The sequence below is a fragment of the Mercenaria mercenaria genome, chromosome 3, assembly GCF_021730395.1.
Source record: "Mercenaria mercenaria strain notata chromosome 3, MADL_Memer_1, whole genome shotgun sequence".
Lineage (NCBI taxonomy): Eukaryota > Metazoa > Mollusca > Bivalvia > Venerida > Veneridae > Mercenaria > Mercenaria mercenaria.
This window is the reverse complement of record NC_069363.1, coordinates 65,671,201-65,692,848: the sequence shown is the minus strand read 5'-3', so window position 1 is coordinate 65,692,848 and position 21,648 is coordinate 65,671,201. Positions and strand designations below refer to the sequence as shown.

At 36.1% G+C, this 21,648-nt stretch overlaps 2 protein-coding genes across 2 annotated transcripts in view; both read left to right on the top strand.

The window, feature by feature from the left end:
- Positions 1-1,571, top strand: part of LOC128555692 (uncharacterized) — a 35,617-nt gene extending 34,046 nt beyond the window's left edge. Inside the window, exons 6-7 of the mRNA XM_053538809.1 lie at positions 551-728; positions 1,256-1,571. Of these exons, the coding sequence (XP_053394784.1) occupies positions 551-728; positions 1,256-1,302 (225 nt within the window). The 3' untranslated portion in view covers positions 1,303-1,571. The remainder of the gene's footprint in view (positions 1-550; positions 729-1,255) is intronic.
- A 19,123-nt stretch (positions 1,572-20,694) lies between these two features.
- Positions 20,695-21,648, top strand: part of LOC128556053 (uncharacterized) — a 28,004-nt gene continuing 27,050 nt past the window's right edge. Inside the window, exon 1 of the mRNA XM_053539957.1 lies at positions 20,695-20,751. Coding sequence (XP_053395932.1) covers positions 20,750-20,751 — 2 coding nt within the window. The 5' untranslated portion in view covers positions 20,695-20,749. The remainder of the gene's footprint in view (positions 20,752-21,648) is intronic.

Sequence of the window (21,648 nt, the reverse complement as noted above, 5' to 3'; positions counted from 1 at the left end):
AAGTTAGTACGTGTAGCTATATTGGCCAGGATAGGAAATGCATATGAAATTAGTTGGAATCAACAGCAATCAACACCAACACCAACCTTTACGATCTGAAAGGTGTATTTCTTAAGAAATCGCAAGCAGAACGCCGAGATTATTGTTTAATGAAACACCAATCCTCTAACGCGCCCATGTTCATTTGTGTTATTTTGATATTCGGAAAATATCTAAATAACATGTTACTTTGTTAGTAATGTTAAAACTTGAATATGCTTTTTCTTTGTATATATCGATCATCAGTAAAATGCCTAGCAACATGCAAACAAAACCCAGAAATAAAAGTTTTGGTACTTCGATTACATTTCAATCTTCTGACGTTTGACACCTAAGACCCTTACAAAAATTTTGAGAAACTACCTGAAATTCATTCTACACGGATGTAAGTTTCAAATCTCTAACAGAGACCACTAGCTCTTAGAAACCTCATTTAACATGCATTTAAAGCCCATTGCATGCAAAATAACGGATTGACAATATTTGTAATCAAAGTAACTTTACTTTTCAGGAACAGAGACCAAACCAACCGGGCAGTGATGGTAAAGTTACTGGGGAGATTTGTTTGGACGACATAGACTGGCGCCTGATTGAAGAAACCTTCAAAAACTGTTTGGGACAGCAGTTTGTAGACGATACAGACCCACAAATCATGTGGCTTTGGGAGAATGATGGCGAGGCAACTGAGGGTAATGGATTAAATTGTACAAATAGATACTTTGAAGAAATAAATGATACTGTAACAGCTTTTATATACATTGTTTTGTCACTGTTAAGTTGATCTTTTATAAGAAGAAGCATCTGATTACAATAGATTATTTTATTTTATCAATATGAGCCGTGCCATGGGAAAACCAACATAGTGGCTTTGCGACCAGCATGGATCCAGACCAGCCTGCGCATCCGCGCAGTCTGGTCAAGATCCATGCTGTTCGCTTTCAAAGCCTATTGGAATTAGAGAAACTGTTAGCAACAGCATGGATCCTGACCAGACTGCGCGAATGCGCAGGCTGGTCTGATTCCATGCTGGTCGCAAAGCCACTAAGTTGGTTTTCTCATGGCGCGGCTCATATGTTTTTACATTTACTTATAACTTTGGATAACTATTACATGACGAAGTATTTTCAGAGAGTCAGAAACACCTGCTTTTCAGATGATAGTTCAAAATGGAAAGTAGATGTTCACTGGAATTAGTTAACATTACATTGTATTTCAGAGTGCGCAAAGCCAGGAACACCTGCTTTTCGGAGTAGTCTAAAGTAGATGATCACGGAAAATTAGCCGCCACATCGGCTCTCGTTCCAGTATTTGGCTACCCATGCTATTTTACATTTTGATTTCATTGCGATTCGTATTATTTACTTCAGAGTTATTTCTGCGGAGATCTCGGAAGAGAATCTTTCCAACCTTTCCAACAATCAGTTGATGAGTATTTCTGTTCTGTTTTAAAATTTGAATGTCGATTCAGACAAACGATGTTATTCAGTAAACGTTCGTGGTATGACATTAAAGGAAATAAATTAGAGTCGATATCTATAGTTTTAGTTTTGTTTCGGTAGCAGTTTGTAGGCTTTGAAGTAAGCCGAACAATAAACAGAAAGCAATACAAATAAAAAATAAATAAACATACTATAACAATTACATGAGAAACAATATTAATGACAAGTTTTACAATAACAATTACGGAGCAATGAATATAAATAACACATACAATTAGAAAAATGAAATATAGAATAACAAAGTTTAACACATGGCTTACAAACATTGAATGATAGTAAGTTATACATACAGATACAAAGTGGCATAACATTTCATTTGTTATTCTTCTAATATCCTAAAAGGAACCGGATGTATACTTTTGAAATTTAGCGTGCGCTTAAAACGTCATATCGTTGATAACATTTCAAAAGATGAAATTCCAGAATACGCAATCATAACATTTCAAAAGATAAAATTCCAGAATACGCAAACATAACATTTCAAAAGATAAAATTCCAGAATACGCAATCATAACATTTCAAAAGATAAAATTCCAGAATACGCAGTCATAACGTTTCAAAAGATAAAATTCCAGAATTCGCAATCATAACATTTCAAAAGATAAAATTCCAGAATACGCGATCATCACATTTCAAAAGATGAAATTCCAGAATACGCGATCATCACATTTCAAAATGATTTCCTTTGATCTGGCCTACTGACCTCGTTTTTAACCCCACATGACCCAGTTTCAAACTTGATATTTGGATCGTCAAGGCTAAAATTTTGACCAAGTTTTATAAAGTTTGAGTCACAACTGTAACCTTTGTAGTGTTCACAAGCTTTTCCTTTGATTTGACCGAGTGACCTAGTTTTTGTTTCCACATAACCTAGATTCAAACTTGACGTAGAGGTAATCAAGACAAATATTGTGACTAATTCTCATGAGTTTCAAACTTAAACTGTGGTCTTTAGATTGTTCCCAATATTTCCCTTTGATCTAGCTTATTGACCTAGTTTTTGACCCAACATTACCCAGTTTCAAAGTTGACTTAGAGATCATGAAGGCAAACATTCTGACCAAGATTAATGAAGATTGAGTTACAACTGCCGACTCTAGTGTTCACAAGCTTTTCCTTTGATTTGACCGGGTGACCTAATTTTTAACCCCACATAATCTAGATTTAAACTTGTTTCATAAAGATTGTTTTACAACTGTGGCCTCTAGAGTGTTTACAAGGCAAATGTTGACGGAAGTCGCACGCCGACGGACGGACGCCGGACAATGACCGGTCACAATACCTCACCTGAGCACGAAGAAAAAACTAAACAAAATTAAAAAAAGGTAACATAAAAAAAACAAGAGGGTCATGATGACCCTATATCGCTCACCTGTTAAACTTTGCACTTGAATCATCAAGATAAACATTGTGACCAGTGTGAACAAGCTTTTCCTTTGATCGGAGTGTTGATCGAGCTTTTGACCACACATGACCCAGTTTCAGATTCTAGGAATCATCAAGATAAACATTCTGACAAAGTTTTATGAAGATATGGTCATAAGTATTGCCCATAGAGTGTTAACAAGCTTTTCCTTTGATTTGAGCGGGTGACCTAGTTTTTGACCCCAGATTACTCAGTTTCAAACTTGGCCTAGAAATGATCAAAATAAACATTCTGACAAAGTTTCATGAAGATAGGGTCATTAATGTGGCCTCAAGAGTGTTAATAAGCTTTTCCTGTGATTTCACCGGGTGACCTAGTTTAAGACCCGACATGACCCTAGTTTCGATCCAGGCCTAGAGATCATCAAGATAACATTCTGTGCAAGTTTGTATTATAATCAAAGCATAAATAAAACCTCTATATGACTGAAAGGGCCAAAATAGAAAATTTTGCCCCTTTCAGGGTCAGTAACTCTAGAACTCATAACGGAAACTAGCCGGTTTTTGAAAGGAACCAAGATCTTATTGTGACTTAAGTTGTATGTAAGTGTGGTTAAAATCGAATGTAAAATGTTGCTTCTATCGTGTTCACAAGGTAAAATTAACACATTTTGGCTCTTTCAGGAGTCAATCAGGGGCCGTAACTCAGGAACCTTTGAATAGATCTGACAGATTCATCATGGAATCCAAGAGTTAATGTTGTTAAAGATATTTTGCATCAAATCAAAACCATAAATGAAGTCTCTATATGGCTGCAAAAGCAAAAATGGAACATTTTGTCCCTTTTAGAGGTGGAGGACAAATGATTTCAGACACAATGTCTTTCATCAAATCGTCACGGAGAACATACGCCCCGCACGAGGATCGAACTCGCGACTCCGCGATCTGTAGACCAACGCTGTCCCTACTGAGCTAAGCGGGAGGACTCAGATATTATGCCAATACAAGTTGTGTGCAAGTTTGATTCAAGTTGATTGCAAAATGTGGTTTCTATCGTGTTCACAAGCCAAAAATAGCAAAGTTTGGCCCTTTAAGGGACCATAACTCTAAAACTCATTAAGGGATCTGGCCAGGTTTCAAAAGGAAACCAGAAATTATGCCATAACAAGTTGTGTGCAAGTTTGATTTAAGTTGATTGAAGAATGTGGTCTCTATTTTGTTCATAGTCCAAAAATAGCACATTTTGGCCCTTTAAGGTGCCAAAACTCTAAAACCCATGATAGGATCTGGCCAGATTTCGAAAGGAACCCAGATTTTTGCCAGTACAAGTTGTGTGCAAGTTTGATTAAAGTTGGTTGCAAAATGTGGTCTCTATCGTGTTTACAATCCAAAAATAGCACATTTTGGCTCTTTAAGGAGCCATAACTCTAGAACCCATGATGGGATCTGGCCAGATTTCTATCGTGTCCACAACTTCCCCACAAGAATTATCAGAGGTGGAGGACGAATGACTTCAGACACAATGTCTTTTATCAAATCGTCACGGAGAAAATACGCTCCGCCCGAGGATCGAACTCGCGACTCCGCTATCGGTAGACCAAAGGTGATTGCAAAATGTGGTCTCTGTCGTGTTCACAAGCCAAAAACAGCACATTTGTGTCCTTTAAGGGGCCATAACTCTGATATCTATGATGGAATTTGGCCAGTTTTCAAAAGGGCACCAAATATTATGCCAGTAAAATTGTGTGCAAGTTTGATTAAAGTTGATTGCAAAATGTGGTCTCTCTGATGTTCACAATCCAAAAATAGCAAAGTTTGGCTCTTTAAGGGGCCATGACTCTAAAACTCATGATGAGATCTGGCCAGTTTTCGAAAGGAACAGAGATATTATGTCAACACAAGTTGTGTGCAAGTTCGTGTTCACAAGCCAAAAATAGCACATTTTGGCTCTTTAAGGGGCCATAACTCTAGAACCCATAATGGGAACTGGCCAGTTTTCAAAAGGAACTGAGATATTATACCAATACAAGTTGTGTGCAATTTTGATCAAAGTTGATTGCAAAATGTGGTCTCTATCGTGATCACAAGTCCAAAATAGCACATTTTGGCCCTTTAAGGGGTCATAACCTTTGAACCCATGACGGGATCTTGCCAGTTTTCGAAAGGAAACGAGATATTATGCCAATACAAATTGTTTGCAAGTTTGATTGAAATTGATTGCAAAATGTAGTGTCTATCTTGTTCACAAGAAATTGCGAACGGACGGACGGACGACGGTGGCAGTTGAGCTAAAAAAGTAAGAACACTAAAAGTGACAACTGGTACAAACTTATTAGCATCAGATTTTTGCAAGATATTCTTATAAATAACAAAAATATATTGTTCAGAAGGTAGTAAAGCGGTGCAACGCCTTTGAAATAATGCAGAAATTCCACATTAGATACTTAATACCGTGTTCAGACTACATTTTTAATCCTATATTAACTTGCGTCCACACTATATGTGGTTTAAACCGTGAATTATGTAAAGGTCAAGTGGTTTCTGTAATGTAGCGCTAAAACTACCTCGGGAGGTGGTTTTAATACCATATTAAAAAGTAATACTACATTATTTTACAAGTGTGAACGCAAATGTGAGTTATAACTGGTTTTGCAATCCCAAATCCACAGGTCTTACCTTTCAGCAGAAGAATACCGTGTGTTTCTCTTTTGTATCAAACTATTGATGCTATTGCTGGCAAAAGTAATTGGAGTGTTGATGAAATACAAACATTAGATTGCGATATGGAGTCATGCTGATGCTCAAAATGGACTATAGATGGAATGAACAGAAATTCTTAGATGAACACAGAAGTTTAAACATTGTTTCTGTTAGCCTCCTTCTTTGTTACCTTTTTTGCTTATTGCAAAATATTTGTTAACTTCCAACATTGCATGTATATATTTAAACCACATTTATTTGCCTAGTGTGGATGCAAACTAGATTATATTTTGATAGGTTTTAAATGTCAAATACCAATTATAGCCAATTAGTGCCTGATAAAAATAAAACAGATCTGCTAGTGTGAACACGGTATTATTTTCACCCACTATCAATTTTCAGTGTCATATATACATTCTCTGCCAAACTTTGTGGAAACAACATCTCGAAAAAATTCACCCAAACTGTGGGCGAGTAGCTTTAACAGTGATAACAATCGGACGTGGATTCGTTGACACTTACATAACCCTAAAAATAAAAAGTCACGTAATAAATCTGAGCGCAATATGGAAAGTAGTGTCATCTACAGGAATAAACAATTCTGTAGCCAGTCTAACTCTTGAAAAGAGCTAGAACACTCTCTTATTAGTCCCCTACTGGTTGAAAACCAGTTTTTGACACTAGGAATGCGCTTTTCCGTCCGTCATTCCGTCCAACCGTCCGTCCGAGCCCACATTTGCATACTTGGTTGCTAAAGGAACAATAGGTAAATATTCTTTTTCTTTGATGTCACTCATTTCATAAGCTTTTATGTGGCTATTTTAAGTGGCTAAAAGAACAATAGAGAAAACAAAAAGGTAGCCATATAAATACCCACATGTACGAATGTACACAATTTCGGATCAGGTCCTACTACAGTGCACGTTTATTTGTTGGAATTGGCGGATTGAAAAAGTAAATTTAAATTCATATAAATCTACATGTAATTTGTTATAGTAGAATGGTAGGATGACAGGATAATAGGATAGCAGTATATCAACCTCTCGTCGTACTATCGCTATCCTACCATCCTACTGTTGCTATTCTACTGTCCTACCACCGCCACCCTTCTATTCACCATCTTACTATCCTACATCCCTTGCCCTACTATTTGAAACTTAATTACTGACAGCTTATTTGTTACAGAAGCACATAAGAATTGTTTCTTTTTACTATTTCTTTTCCATTCAAAGTTGAAAAGCGTTTGTAGCGGGGTACCGGTGGTAAACCGCCTTCCTTGATAAACAGCTTTATGTTAAACGATCGTGGTGCATTGATCAAAAGCGCAGGAAAGTTTTATTGCGGCTCGGGTTCGATTCCAGATGATTTGTAACGGCTGAACATAAATTCCGATTAGGCATTTTACAATGGTCATTTAATCAATGTGTTCCTATGAATTTGTTTTGTTAAGGACGGTTACTCAAATATTTGCTAATAAAGCGTATAAGGCCTAACTATAGTAAAGGAACCAGCGTGGGAGCCATTTCAGCGTAATGGGGGATAGGTTTTTGAAAACTAATTTTTCACTTGGCATGGCCACACAGGTCTAATTCAAATCTAGTTTCTGTTTAAATTTCATTGTGGGTGTATTTTTGACATTTTGGTAGGACAAATGGGAAAGGAGGTTGTATTTGGTGAAGTGAACTTCCAAGTCACAACAATGTGATTTTGATGTGATTTTACAGTAATCAAATGTGACAAGATAATTCTCTCTTAGACAATACATGACCCCTACTTAACTTTTCATTTTATGACAGTTTTTTTTCATAACTCTTTAAAATGAGGAAAGGATTTGTTCTCTAAAATAGGTCTATCTATGTTTGGCAGCTCTTTAAAAAAGTTTGTTTTATATAGAATATATAGGGAATACTATTTACCGGTGTGTGACCATCATCCAAATATCATAAACTGCGGTTTGAAAAGACAGGCATAGATTCATCTATCATTATCTTAAGTAAATCTAAGAAATCGGAAACAGATTTAAGTTTCTCATACTCTGCATCCAGCCTTCTAACATTTGAGCGTTATTTTTGAAGAACTGTGGGCATGCCCTAATTATCTCGTCACTAATTTAAACCCAGCTCCAGCAGCAGTCATATGGGAGTTAAAATCGCTCACAGATGTTTCCAAGAATGACAAACGCATGTCGGTAGTAGAAACTTTACGCTTTGCTTTCGACAGAGTCTAATTTATTACTATTACGACCGGTGTCAAGGGATGTTCAAAGGGAGGTTCAAAGCCTGACAACCACTGGAATTTCTCTGCCGACTCCTAGATCTAGGATTGTAGTTGCGGAGACAGATGAATAGGGAACTAAGGTGATTGTTGTGATTGCTAGGTATATAGAATCTTATTGATAGTGGCGAAAACACTAGTGCAAAACTTTAACCAGTTAATTGCCCGAAAAACCTCACACTTTTTCCCCACCATGCATTAGAATATAAGCTTGAGAAATGTCACAATTTCCATTTCCTCCCATGAACAACTAATTCAAACAGTCTGCTGTTATTCGACAGGACTGTCTTGCGATAGGGTTTTTGTTAAAATAAATAAATTTAAAAAAAAACAACGACAAAACCAAAGCCTTCGCGTCCCCTACAGATGCGATTTTTACCTTGCCTTTATGAGAGAAATAGCAAATGGAACAGCATAATGAATCTAGCTATTGCATTATATAAACCAAAAGAAACCGTTGTTTCGTTTTTGCGTAAAGGGTGGTGGTACAAGTAATCATGGTAGTATATCTACCTGCTGAATGGTGCTGAAGACTTACGTTAACATGAAAAACGGAGTCGTATGTTTATGTTTCCGCAAAGGTGTATATCAATGTCGATATAACCTGGGATTGGCAGTTTCGGCGCTTACAAGGGCTGCTTTCAGTGTTTCTTTCTTCCATACTTGTTCTTTATTTATGAAAAAAATACCTTGCGATCAAATATGAAACGTTGCCTTACGTACACATACGAACAAATAATCATCTCACCACCTGACAGGACCACACTTCATAGAAGTCTTAAATGAGAAGCTGGAAATATGATACATGTTTGTGTGTACTTATCTTACTTGTATGAAGTAAATACCCTGTTAAATACTGATGTAAAAAGCAAAAAAAAATACTGCTTATATTGAGCATTGCATGGCGAGGGAATATTTAGACAACTGATATAAATTATGTGTCTAGAATATTTTTTTAGGGTGTTGCTCTACAGAGGTTGCACTGTATTATGTAATCTTATTCAGTTTTATATATATCTTGTTTCCTGAGACGTTGGTCGTAGCACTGGTTCATTTTATACAAACATATCTAGCTTGGAGAAAAAATACCACGATAGCAACACATTACTATTTTAGAAAACACTGAGACAATTTAAGACCAGACCAAAATTGTTTAGTACATTTAAAATAATTTAAACCTTAGAAAATATTAATTTTAACAAAATTTCGTCATTTTGTTATATTGACAATATTATTGAATATGCAAATTAATTCATAAAATTAAAAATACTGCTCATAAAAGGCCATTGTCTCAGCTCTATTTTGATATAACTTTTATGTCCCCACTTTGGTGGGGGGGCGGGGAGGGGGTTGAGGGGGCGGGCGGGTGGATATAGATTTGCCCTTGTCCGTCCGTCCGTCCTTCCGAGAATGTCGAGTCGCGCCTAGCTCTAAAAGTATTTGACGTAGAGTCACAAAACTGTACAGGAATGTTGGTCAGCATGTGTGCACCTGGAGTTTTGCGTCCGGATTTATTCAGTCGTGTAGTAGTTATGGTCCCTGACTTTGTAAAAATTGGTCATTTTAGTGTTGTGTCGCGCGTAGCTCCAAAAGCATTTGACATAGATACACCAAAGTTTACAGGAATGTTGGTCAGCATGTGTATTGTGCACCTTGGGTTTCGAGTCCGGATTCATTCAGTCAAGTAGGAGTTATGATCCCTGACTTAGTAAAAAATTGTTCATTTTAATGTTGTGTCGCGCGTAGCTCCAAGAATATTTGACCTAGAGTCACCAAAGTTTACAGGAATGTTGGTCAGCATGTGTAGTTGTGCACCATGGGGTTGCGCGTCCGGATTCATTCAGTCGTGTAGGAGTTATGGCCCCTGACTTAGTTAAAAATTGGTCATTTTAATGTCGTGTCACGCGTAGCTCCAAAAGTATTTGACCTAGAGTCACCAAAGTTTACAGGAATGTTGGTAAGCATGTGCAGGTGTCGTTTGCCATGTAGTGGTGGGGGGGGGGGATCTGTGTCCCATGGACACATTTCTAGTTTATAGCTTTATCACAAAACCTGACCAAAATATCATTGATTAACATCTGTATTGTTGTCATTTCCAAAAGATGAACGGTTGCCATGGAAACAGTGAAATCATATATAGTTCAAGAGTTTTTTCATTGGAACATTTTTAGTTTGAAAGAGTCTGCCTTGCAAAACAATTTGTTACCTGTGAAAACAATCTAAGGGGGAAAACATGGTTGCCTTTGCTGATACCACCTATATGCAGATTGATTTTGAATGCCATAATTTATGTTTTGAAATTAACTTGGAAAGTTTCCATTTTTACGGAATGTAAGGCGTGTCACAAACGCATAGTATTTTATCTTGTAGGTTCAATGTTGAATTACAAACAATGGAATCTGCACTTTTAAAAAGGCATAATAGTATATATATCTTATGGTTAATGCTAAAAATATCCTGACAATACTTGGAGGTGTTTGCATAAATCTAAACGTGTATGAATGCGATGGAAATAACGTTGTACATGTGCAGCTATATTTCTATTTTTTAAAATATTTTTTACCCTTTTTCAAAATATATAATTTAAAATCGGGTTAATTTGGAATTGCGAAATGTGGACTTTGATATAAACAATGAACCATGTAAGAAGATGAATGACCAACGGGTTTTGGTTGCGGGTTTTATGTAATAGTGACAAATGTCAGTCTATTCTAGAGAGTTTCGCAGAGTACTGATTTTAATATTGTTAGAAATGCTCTGGGAGAGTTGACTGGCACCTATGGCTATTAAATAACCCATAGGTAAATAGTGATCAAGAGTTATTTGGCCGGCCATTGATATGTTATTTCTCCATGCAAGAGGTCATCCTGATATTTAGTCACTAGGTTTTCATGAAACAAATCTAACTCAAGATAGAAAAAAAAAATTGAGTTTGAGACATATGGCATTTTTTGAAGAAAGTTTTACAATTAGTGTTTTTTTTTTTAAATTAATGAACATAGTTTGAGACCATACTTTATAAATCACTTATCGTATGATATTTCTAAGAAACATGGTGCTAGTCATTTACCATGTTTCCTAAGTTTTATGAATGAATCTGCTTCAGATTAACCATGGAGTAAATATGATTTTGCATAGAATTTAATTACATTTTTTTTTAGAAAATATATATATCCTTAATTAACAGAAACAGGATCATCATTTTCATCGAAAAAAGGGACCTTGCCACGACATCCTAAATCATATATGTTTGAGATCACATTAAAATTTTGCAACTTCAACAATCATCTTTCTTACTTAGTGGTTGGTACAAATGAAGAAATTGAAAAAGATAATCATATACTTCTTTCTGTTTCAGTTTTCACACTAAGCAGAAAATAAAATCTACCAAAACAAGCAACCCCCAGACGTCTCAAGGCTTTGATTTATTACTGTATTTTGCTACTAATATTATTGAAAAAATGTTGTTAAACATGAAACAAATATTTAAAGTTGATTTTCAGCTATCAATAATACCCTAGTACTACTTTTAAAATTTATGTAAGAAGGGAATAACGGGGCTGTATGACCGGTATGCTTCAAGGTACTGGCCCTCCCTGGTTGCCTTTTACCCAAGGCTAATAAAAGTACATACATCACTTGGCTGATTAAACTGTGTATGCTGTAGAGAGAGGTGACTTTTGTTTCATAATTCTCAAAGATAGAAATAGCATCCAGGTTTTTGTTTATTATCATTTTATGATAGATAACACGTTTTAGAACTATTACAGATACTTTGTTTATGAGCATTATACGCTCATGAACTTTAAAAAAAGACATGTCCTAGATTTTGACACGTAAAAACTTTTTCATCTGCTGTATGTACTTGATTTATTTTAAATGAAAAAGGTGTATTGCAATGAGGATGTGAGGATATTTGTTGAAAACATAGAAACAAAATATTCAATTACATTATACTTTTAAATTGGAAAACGTATCTTTTTTCTTATCCACCACCTTACACCTATTCAAAATAATTGTGTATAAATATAAACATAGCATGCAACATAAAGAATAGGTTTAAAAAGAGATTACAACAGTTTCATTTTTTGCGGACACGTGCTTTTAGATCCTGTAAAAAGAGGTTGCAAAAATGATCTTTCCTGTGGCTTTGCTACTTGAAACCTAACAAGTAGGCTTCTTTTAAAAAAGAAACCTAGGAGAAGTCCAGTGTTGCCCTTTTTAAAGTTAAATCGGAGACATAGATAACAATTGTTATATGATAGGTTGTGCTACAGACGAAAAACAGTTTCCCTGTTGCACGCCTGACACTGTGATCTATTAGGGGCCATAGGCACTGTGACCATGACCTAATGACCTCAAAATCAGGTTATGATCAACCTCCGCCAATCCGAGGACTGTAGGCCCAAGCATATCCTAGTTACTGAATTTCATTTAAAAATGTTTTAAAGCATACCGCGGCAATAATTTTAGACTGAACTTGGCTCTGGTGAAAGCTGCCAAATTAGCATTACCATTTTAGCGAGAACCTCACATGACAGGCTTGTTTGTCAGCTGCCCCGTTCGTTTGTGCCAAAGCTTCCGAAAAGCTTTAGAAAAGCTTAGAAGAAAATCCCAATCGAACAGACGTCTGCCGGAAGTGAAAGAATATATCATTCTTTTTTTTTTAAATGTATTTTTCAGAGATTTTTTATTGTTAATGCGCTATTTTAAACATTTTATTTGTTCTAGTTTATTACTTAGTTTGTAAAGTTTATATGTAGAATTGCCGCCTTGTTTTGATCACATGATTAACATCTCCGACTATCGAAGCTCGAAAGAACTCTTCTTATTCCGGCAAATCTTCCGAACGGGGCAAACGAACCCGCCAGTTAAACAATAAATTCATTTAATTGAACGAAATACATTTAAACGTGATTCAATTCATATGCATATCTTTGAATACTTTGAACAAAGTATAGTAAATATATATATATATATATATATATATATATATATATATATATATATATATATATATATATATATATATATATATATTTTTTTTTTTTTTTTTTTTTTTTTTTTTTTTTTTTTGTTTATTATAACTGAATATAACTGAACTGTTTCCAACATTTGTAACAATAGTATTACACTATATTTCTTTATTTTAAACGAACAATTATTTTCGTCTTAGAGGATTTCAAAACTTACTTGTGCGCAAGCGCATTGGGCCATTTTAGACCGGCTCATTGTAATTTGCGCTAGAAAGTGAAATCTAACGCCATCAAATTAGTAGATTAATCTAAATCCTCCTAGTTTGAAAGCCATCACTATGGAGAGGTCTGTCTTGATAGACCTCTCTAATAATGTCTTTCTTGTTGCTGTAGGGTGTAGTTTAGAGAGTTGGACTACGTAGATCAATGTAAAGAATCGCACCATCATATATTTTACCGATTACTTCCGTAGCTGTTAGGCACACAAAACTTTGTTTTAATATTGATCACCTTTTTGTAGTACATTTTATTGCGTTTTCAATTTTGGACTTCTTTCAATTAGAAATAATAATTTCATATTCGGAATGCAATTATTGCAAAGTATTGAACTATATGTGTAAAATGAATGTGAACACTAATCGTTTTCATGCATATTCATTTTTCCTGGTGCAATCCAAATTTTAACAAGAGCTGTCTCCGTAGGATGACACATGCCCCCGATGGCACTTTGAATGAATAGTTATGGCCGATGTTAAGAGTTTAGGACCTTTGACCTACGGAGCTGGGTCTTGCGCGCGACACATCGTCTTACTGTGTCACACATTCATGCATAGTTATTTTAAAATCCATGCATGACTGACAAAGATATGGACCGGACATGCCCATCAATGCACTATCATGAAAAATGATCTTTAACGTCTAAGTGTGACCTTGACCTTTGAGCTACGGACCTGGGTCTTGCGCGTGACACGTCGTCTTACTGTGGTACACATTCATGCCAAGTTATTTGAAAATCCATCCATCGATGACAAAGATATGGACCGGACACGCCCATCAATGCACTATCCTTTAACATCTAAGTGTGACCTTGACCTTTGAGCTACGAACCTGGGTCTTGCGCATGACACGTCGTCTTACTGTGGTACACATTTATGCCAAGTTATTTGAAAATCCATCCATCGATGACAAAGATATGGACCGGACACGCCCATCAATGCACTATCCTTTAACGTCTAAGTGTGACCTTGACCTTTGAGCTACGGACCTGGGTCTTGCGCACTGCACGTCGTCTTACTGTGGTACACATTCATGCCAAGTTATTTGAAAATCCATCCATCGATGACAAAGATATGGACCGGACACGCCCATCAATGCACTATCCTTTAACGTCTAAGTGTGACCTTGACCTTTGAGCTACGGACCTGGGTCTTGCGCACTGCACGTCGTCTTACTGTGGTACACATTCATGCCAAGTTATTTGAAAATCCATCCATCGATGACAAAGATATGGACCGGACACGAAAATTGCGGACGGACCGACAGACCGACAGACGGTTCAAAAACTATATGCCTCTCTTCGGGGGCATAAAAATAGTCCAGTAATCGTCTTACTCACTCTAGAAGAGTAAATGTGCGATTTGAAATACTGGACTCTAAGTGAAAATACAGTATCGAGCTCGATTAAAAGCAGTCCAGTACTGCAACTGCAAAGAAGTGACATCCTAACGGTGTTTTAAAGTCATTTATTTAACCGCAAACATTTGGTTTTAGGATCCACCATTCATCATCCATGCCCATTGTTAGTCAATATCTTTAATAATTTTAACACGAACTGATCATGGCTGAGATCATAGGACATATTTTATTACATTTTCAGCATGCTGTAAAATTGCCAGTTACCAACGTCCTCGTGTTGCTATTGTCCGGTTCAATAAAGTTGAAAGCGTATGGCATATATAAAGCAGGTATCTATGCGCATAGAAATGTTCTATAGAAGAAATATTGATTGATTTATGAAAGTGTCAGTTGTCAGGACCGGTGTATACTGATACCAAGGATTAATAGACAGGTGCCAAGTTAAAGACTGATTAATAGACAGGTGCCAAGTTAAAGACTGAATTGACGTTTTTTTCCAAAATTTCACACTTGTCTGTCTTGTAATATAAACAGCATTGACAGTAATAGGTGCATTTTAAAGCAGGCTGAAAATGTAAAGCAAAAAATTTCTATGATCGTCCCCTTTGTTCAGTTCGTGTTAAAATGCTGACAGATGTTGGCTTATGTTGACAAGGGTTGTGGAATGAAGGTCCTGATCCCAAACGTTTGTTCGTAAAACCTCAAGGAAGTGTGTTCGGTATTTTGTATCTATGTGCATTTACATGGAAATATGGTTATTTCGGTATAAAGAAATATTTGATTTAATTGTAAACTGCCAACGGCAACAGGAAATAAGTTAAATTAGATAATATTTGAAAGAACTTGTAAGACAGTAAATACAGTGAATGCCAACAAACACCAAATATCTTTTTCGGTGTATCTGTCTAAGCCAACTTTTGACCTACTTAAAAACCAATAAAAGTTGAAAATTGATAATTCTTAAACCAATGAAAACAGCGGAACTGGGGCGAAATGAATACTTGGCTGAACTTAATAAACTGTTTCGCAATAAGTTCCGTTACATTTCAACAGAATATTACAGTAGATACTGTCTCTAATGACGTTTATAGGTGGAGCACAAAAGTTTTTTGTAGACAGGAGGTATTTATACACGTATATGTCATTCGCTCATTTGTCATCAGCTTCTTTGAAATAGAACATTGCATTCGTCAACATACCTCAGTCTCATTTGCTCATTTGTTACTGGCCTATTTGTAATCATTAAACAACTTCCATGCATATTGTTCATCAACCTTATATAGTGCCATTCTCTCATCCCAAATGTAACAAAGTGTCCGTAACGACATAATTTATTTTGTTACCAACTCATTAGACTTGTGTGTCATTGACTCATTCGCATATCGCTCATTTGCAATATGACAAAATGTCCAATACTTAATAGCGACATATCGTCATGTCGTTAACACATAAATGTGTTCATTCAAAACTTACAACTTGCAACATGTATCTTCATGTCTCTTTATTTTGTTATCTACAACCTGCATGCTCACAAAATTCATACTTACAAGATTTAGCTTACCAAAAGGTTCCTTCTAGCGCATATTAAATATTCTTTTTAAGGGATCCTGTTACGATGTTTAATAAAACAAGTATGAAAAATGTGTTTTGTTAGTTTACGGGCATAATTAAAAAAACATAACCATACATCGCAGTAGATATATAATAGAAAATGTGGAAACTCCACAGGTCGCTAAACACGACAAAAATGAAAATGTTGCAGGCTCGGTTTGATTGAGCCTGTTCATGGTCGGTAGTGGAAATGCATGCTACCGTCCACGCCCTCTAGCCACGGGTTTAGCAGAACTCAGCATTTACAAATGCAACAAATACAAAAAAAACTAGAACTATCACTAAAGGTGATGAATGTACCCCCTGCATGCACTGACACAGTACATTGCAATTTGACGCACATAAGACTGCATGATTATGTGGACTGTATGTATATAGACTGTATGTATACAGTATAGTAACAAAAAAACAAAGTCACATAACTATGCAGAATATTTATCTAAAAGAACGTAACATACACCATGCACAACTAGGGTTGGTACTGATCACTCGTGTGAAGTTTCATTAAATTGTGTGCAAGGGTTCGGAAGATTAGGCGCGCACAAGATTGCATATGCAGACTGTATGTTAACAAGAAACAAAGTCCTATAACTCTGCAATTTTTGTTGTTGAAAGAACCTAACATGCCCCCTGCACAACTACTGTTGTTACTGATCACTGTGTGAAGTTTCATTAAATTGTGTCAAGGGGATGAGGAGAGATGGTGCGCACAATATTGTGTCTATGTATATAGTATAGTAACAAAAAAACAAAGTCCCGTAACTCTACAATATTTTTTTTCTGAAAGAGCCTAACATGTCCCATGCACAACTACTGTTGTTACTGATCACTTGTGTGAAGTTTCATTAAATTGTGTCAAGGGGATGAGGAGAGATGGTGCGCACAAGATTGTGTCTATGTATATAGTATAGTAACAAAAAACAAAGTCCCGTAACTCTGCATTTTTTTTCTGAAAGAACCTAACATGCCCCATGCACAACTACTGTTGTTACTGATCATTTGAGTGAAGTTTCATTAAATTGTGTCAAGGGGATGAGGAGAGATGGTGCGCACATGATTGTGTCTACGGACAGACGGACAGACAGACGGACGGACGGACGGACGGACGGACAGACTGACAGACAGACAGACAGACAACCTGAAACCAGTATACCCACCCCCCTTACAACTTTGTTGTCGGGGGGTACAAAACAATTCAGAGATATCCGCAGATGTGTTCATACGGCGGTGCACATGGAACCTTCAATCATACACTAGCGTGTACATCCGTGAAAAGCGGCGTATGGTCCCCAGTTAAAATAATGGGTCTGCTCTAAACGAGAAAACAATGGGCAGAACTAAACAAACTAGAATTTAGAAAGGGGGTCTAAGGTTTTAGAGCCTGCACATCACAGGAACTGCCAAAACTGACAAAATAAAAATGCAGGCACCATATCCAGGGGGTGATTATACAATACCCAAAGCTATGAAAGCGGGAATATTGGAACAACCCAGGCCGAAATGTTCAAGAGAACCAATAACACGAAGTCGTCCTGAACGATCTGGGAAGATCGAAATATAACATTTTACTACAGTACATATTCACAGAATACCGAGAGACACTTAAGTCACTTTACTACAGTACATATTCACAGAATATCTTAGTTTTCCGAAGTTTGCGAAAACCACAAGATATTAATTTTGGGGTATTATGGAAGGAATCTGTCATACACTATAAAGTGATCACTGTCAAAACAAGCCATATTTCTTATATTTAGAACGTGCAGTTCATTAAAAGGTCAGATTTGTTTCATGAGTAACGTATCATGTGTTTTCTTCGTTGAAACATTTCCTTACTCTTCATATTTCACATGTATAGGCATTTGTAATACATCTAGAGAAAAAGTATTTACGAGATAAGGCTGTTCGTAGCTGAGTTATGTGCGCTTGATTTAGAAAAAAAAATGTCATGTATTTTATTCGGCAGCAACACGTATATAAATGTTGAAGTCAGTATTTCAAAATACAAACCTTAATATGTTCCGGGAAGTCTATTTGTACATTAAAGTAAGATATTTGCTTGCAATTTGTAATGAATAGACGTACGGAATTTCGGTAGTTGATCCGAGGAGCACATGGGGTCTTCCTCTTAAAAAATCATGTTGGATCGGAAAGATAAAAAATATTGTACTTGCTGGTTTTGACATTTTAAATATCATTTTCTGATTTTAGTTTAATTTTTTAGCAATTATCTCAATTCTGTTGTGTAGAGTGGACAGAATTGGTTCCATTTGGTTTAAACAATTGTATACATCTGAATTAAACAGGAATATTGGTCTGCATTACATGTAAGATCAATATATATTTCACTAGTAAAATATTGCATCTATCTGAACTATATATAGATAAGTATTATAAATTTTATTTTGCAATGAAATGAAATTTACTTGTACGCGAAAATAACGGCAGAACTTATAGTTGCAAAATAAGATTAAAATCTTGAAATAAATATAATTACACTACACCTCACTACTGTTTCTGACAAAAAAAAATAAAACAAAGAACAACAACAATAAGAAAAAAACCCATTAGCGTAGTTGGAGTATTGAACCCCAGCCCCCTATGAAACAGGCCATCGCGTAACCACTTCACCATTCTCAGTATAGTTATAATATAGGTATTGACTGTATAGCAAACCATACTGAACCCCATAACAGACAGACAAGTCTATAAATTGAATTTATAAGCTTCAAAATTAAACTATACTGCTCTGCATTCGCTAGATGACTGACTTCACTGTTAAATGGAAAATGTATAATAAAATTTATAAAGAAGTGCATAGGTCGAAGTTATCCATAGAAGAATTGAAGTTTCAAACTTGAATACCATCTATCGTTTATTCTAGGAAATGTGTTTGTTTGTTTGTTTGTTTTGGGTTTAACGCCGTTTTTCAAAGTATTTCAGTCATGTAACGGCGGGCAGTTAACCTAACCAGTGTTCCTGGATTCTGTACCAGTACAAACCTGTTCTCCGCAAGTAACTGCCAACTCCCCCACATGAATCAGAGGTGGAGGACTAATGATGGACATAGTGCCTCTGACCGCAATATTCTCACGACGGAGAAAATTTGCGGCGGTTTTGATAAATTATCAATCGGCTGTATATAAAGATGTTAGTCGATATGGTCTGAGCAGTTTCTCGGACTGAAATGTTAAGGGCAGCCTATATGATTTGCATGAAGGTTTACATGTATTGCAAATGCCCAATGTAGGTAATTTAGATATGTCCTGGTCGAACTAGGCAAGCTACGAATACAAATGTAAGGCACTTACTTTTCACTGATTGTCCACAATTTAGAACGGGGGTTAAAATGTGCAAACTGTTTCGGTTACATTGCAGTGTTTATTAAGCTGTTTCAACAGTGGTCAATTAACCTACCCAGTGTTACATGATCCCGGGTCGGATAGAACTTTCTTGTACATGAAACTGGCAGGCAGTCTTGTCCTTACTGAGCTGTTCAGTCAAATTGTAAGCCTTATTTTCCTCAGCATTTGCTTTATTCAGCAAACACGCAATTTTTATCGTTTGGTTTTTGGAAAATATCACATGTTTTTCATCTAGCATGTCCGGTATCAGGAGCGGATACCTTTGAGATTTAACTTTCTGAATAAATAGTGAGCACACCTGGTTCGGATAATTGAGGACTTTACAAAAGCTTTCATGCATCATTTGAAATGTGGCAATGTGATATTCTCTACGAATGACTATTATCCTATAGGTAACTTGGTTTGGTAGACTGATTTTGATTGAACTCTCAATTAGAAACAGGCATACACTTCCTTTAAGCTCATTTCGGAGTAATAATAAATTGACATAAACAGAGAAAAAGTAATTTGACGTTCTCTTCGAAATAGACGATAAACACTAGAAATGTATGTGACTTATATGACAAACACACTAAACTAACGCTTGACAAATCACCACCGGAAGACCGTTCCATAGGTTCAATCCACATCCTTACTGTACCTCTTTATATTGTACTTACTCTTAATCCTCCACCTCTGATAATTCATGTGGGGAAGTTGGCAGTTACTTGCGGAGAACAGGTTTGTACTGGTACAGAACCCAGGAACACTGGTTAGGTTAACTTCCCGCCGTTACATGACTGAAATACTGTTGAAAAACGGCGTTAAACCCAAAACAAACAAACAAACAAACTCTTAATCATTCAAGTTCAAGGGAAGTGATTTTAGATTGGTTTTACCAAGTTTATTTACGAGAGGTAATGCAATGTGCAACGCCGCTCTTACCCAAGTTACACCGGCTTAGGCAGAATTAGACTTTTCAGAAATCCTGAACGAAAGCCATTGTTCAAAAAGCAACAAAATATAACAACATAGGGGGCGACACATCCAATCGTAGTTTGTGGAAATTAAACTAATATCGCCAGTGATTTTTTTTTTCATAAATATGTATTATATCATGTATTTTCAAGCTACGTGTAGTCACATTAGGCGGAAAATTGTGGTGATTTAATGGCTAATCTAAAAATATTGTTTGCCTTGAGCTTCAAGGAAATGCGCTGGCATGAAATTGTGTAATATTTAAAAGAATGTGTAAGATCCTACATCGTTTACTGGTATTTGAGGTGGACAGAAAAGTAGACAGAAAATGTAAGAATATTTGTAAATTTTCACTTTTTATCATAGTAAAAGGCTCAATATATCAATAGAAAATTAGCTTTATCATAAGTGTTATTTGTAAAAAAAAGGCAAAAAACAATTGCTGCTACTCTTGTTTGGCAGTGGATGCAAATTACATTTCATAATTTTTTTTGTTTGTCTCTCATACATCGTTAAGTAATTTTTGTCCATATTTCCAAAGTCAGGTAGAAATCAAGTCATGATCAAATATCTGTTGTTTAAATTAATCTGTTGTTAGTTTACAGACGTCGTTACCTGTTGTGTATGTTATGTTTTTCTTTGCATTTTACTGTACAGAAAAAAGGTCGTAATTTTGTTTCATTGACAATTAACAACCATATCATCAATATCATTAAAATATATATATATAAAAATGGTCATACAAGTGAAAGTGATCTTACATTTCGGGTTATATATAATATTAACAAGTAATGGTAAAATAGTTTTATAATACAACGTGCCGCCGCATTTATATGAGTATAACATAACGGGATAAAATCAAATTATTGTATTTCGTCCATATTTCCGAAGTCAGTATTTCATCTTGTTAATGTAATGAACAAAAAGACAGCATTCGTTTAAATAACGGTGTGGTAGAAAATGAGGTAGGATGTTGGAGGAAGGGGAAAAGAATGGTTGACTTTTCAATAGCGAAAGCCACGGTCGAAAAACTTAGTCTGCTTGCCACAAACCACAGCAATGTAATCGTGAGCGCGCTCATGACTAACAAGCTTGCTTGCACGCACACACGCACGCATACACACAGAGTAAAAGAAATAGACTAGTAGGACAAACATCAAACGAAACAGTGGGGCAAAATCATTAGTTTGGAGCTCCAACCGGTATGTGATGACTAGCTAACATAAC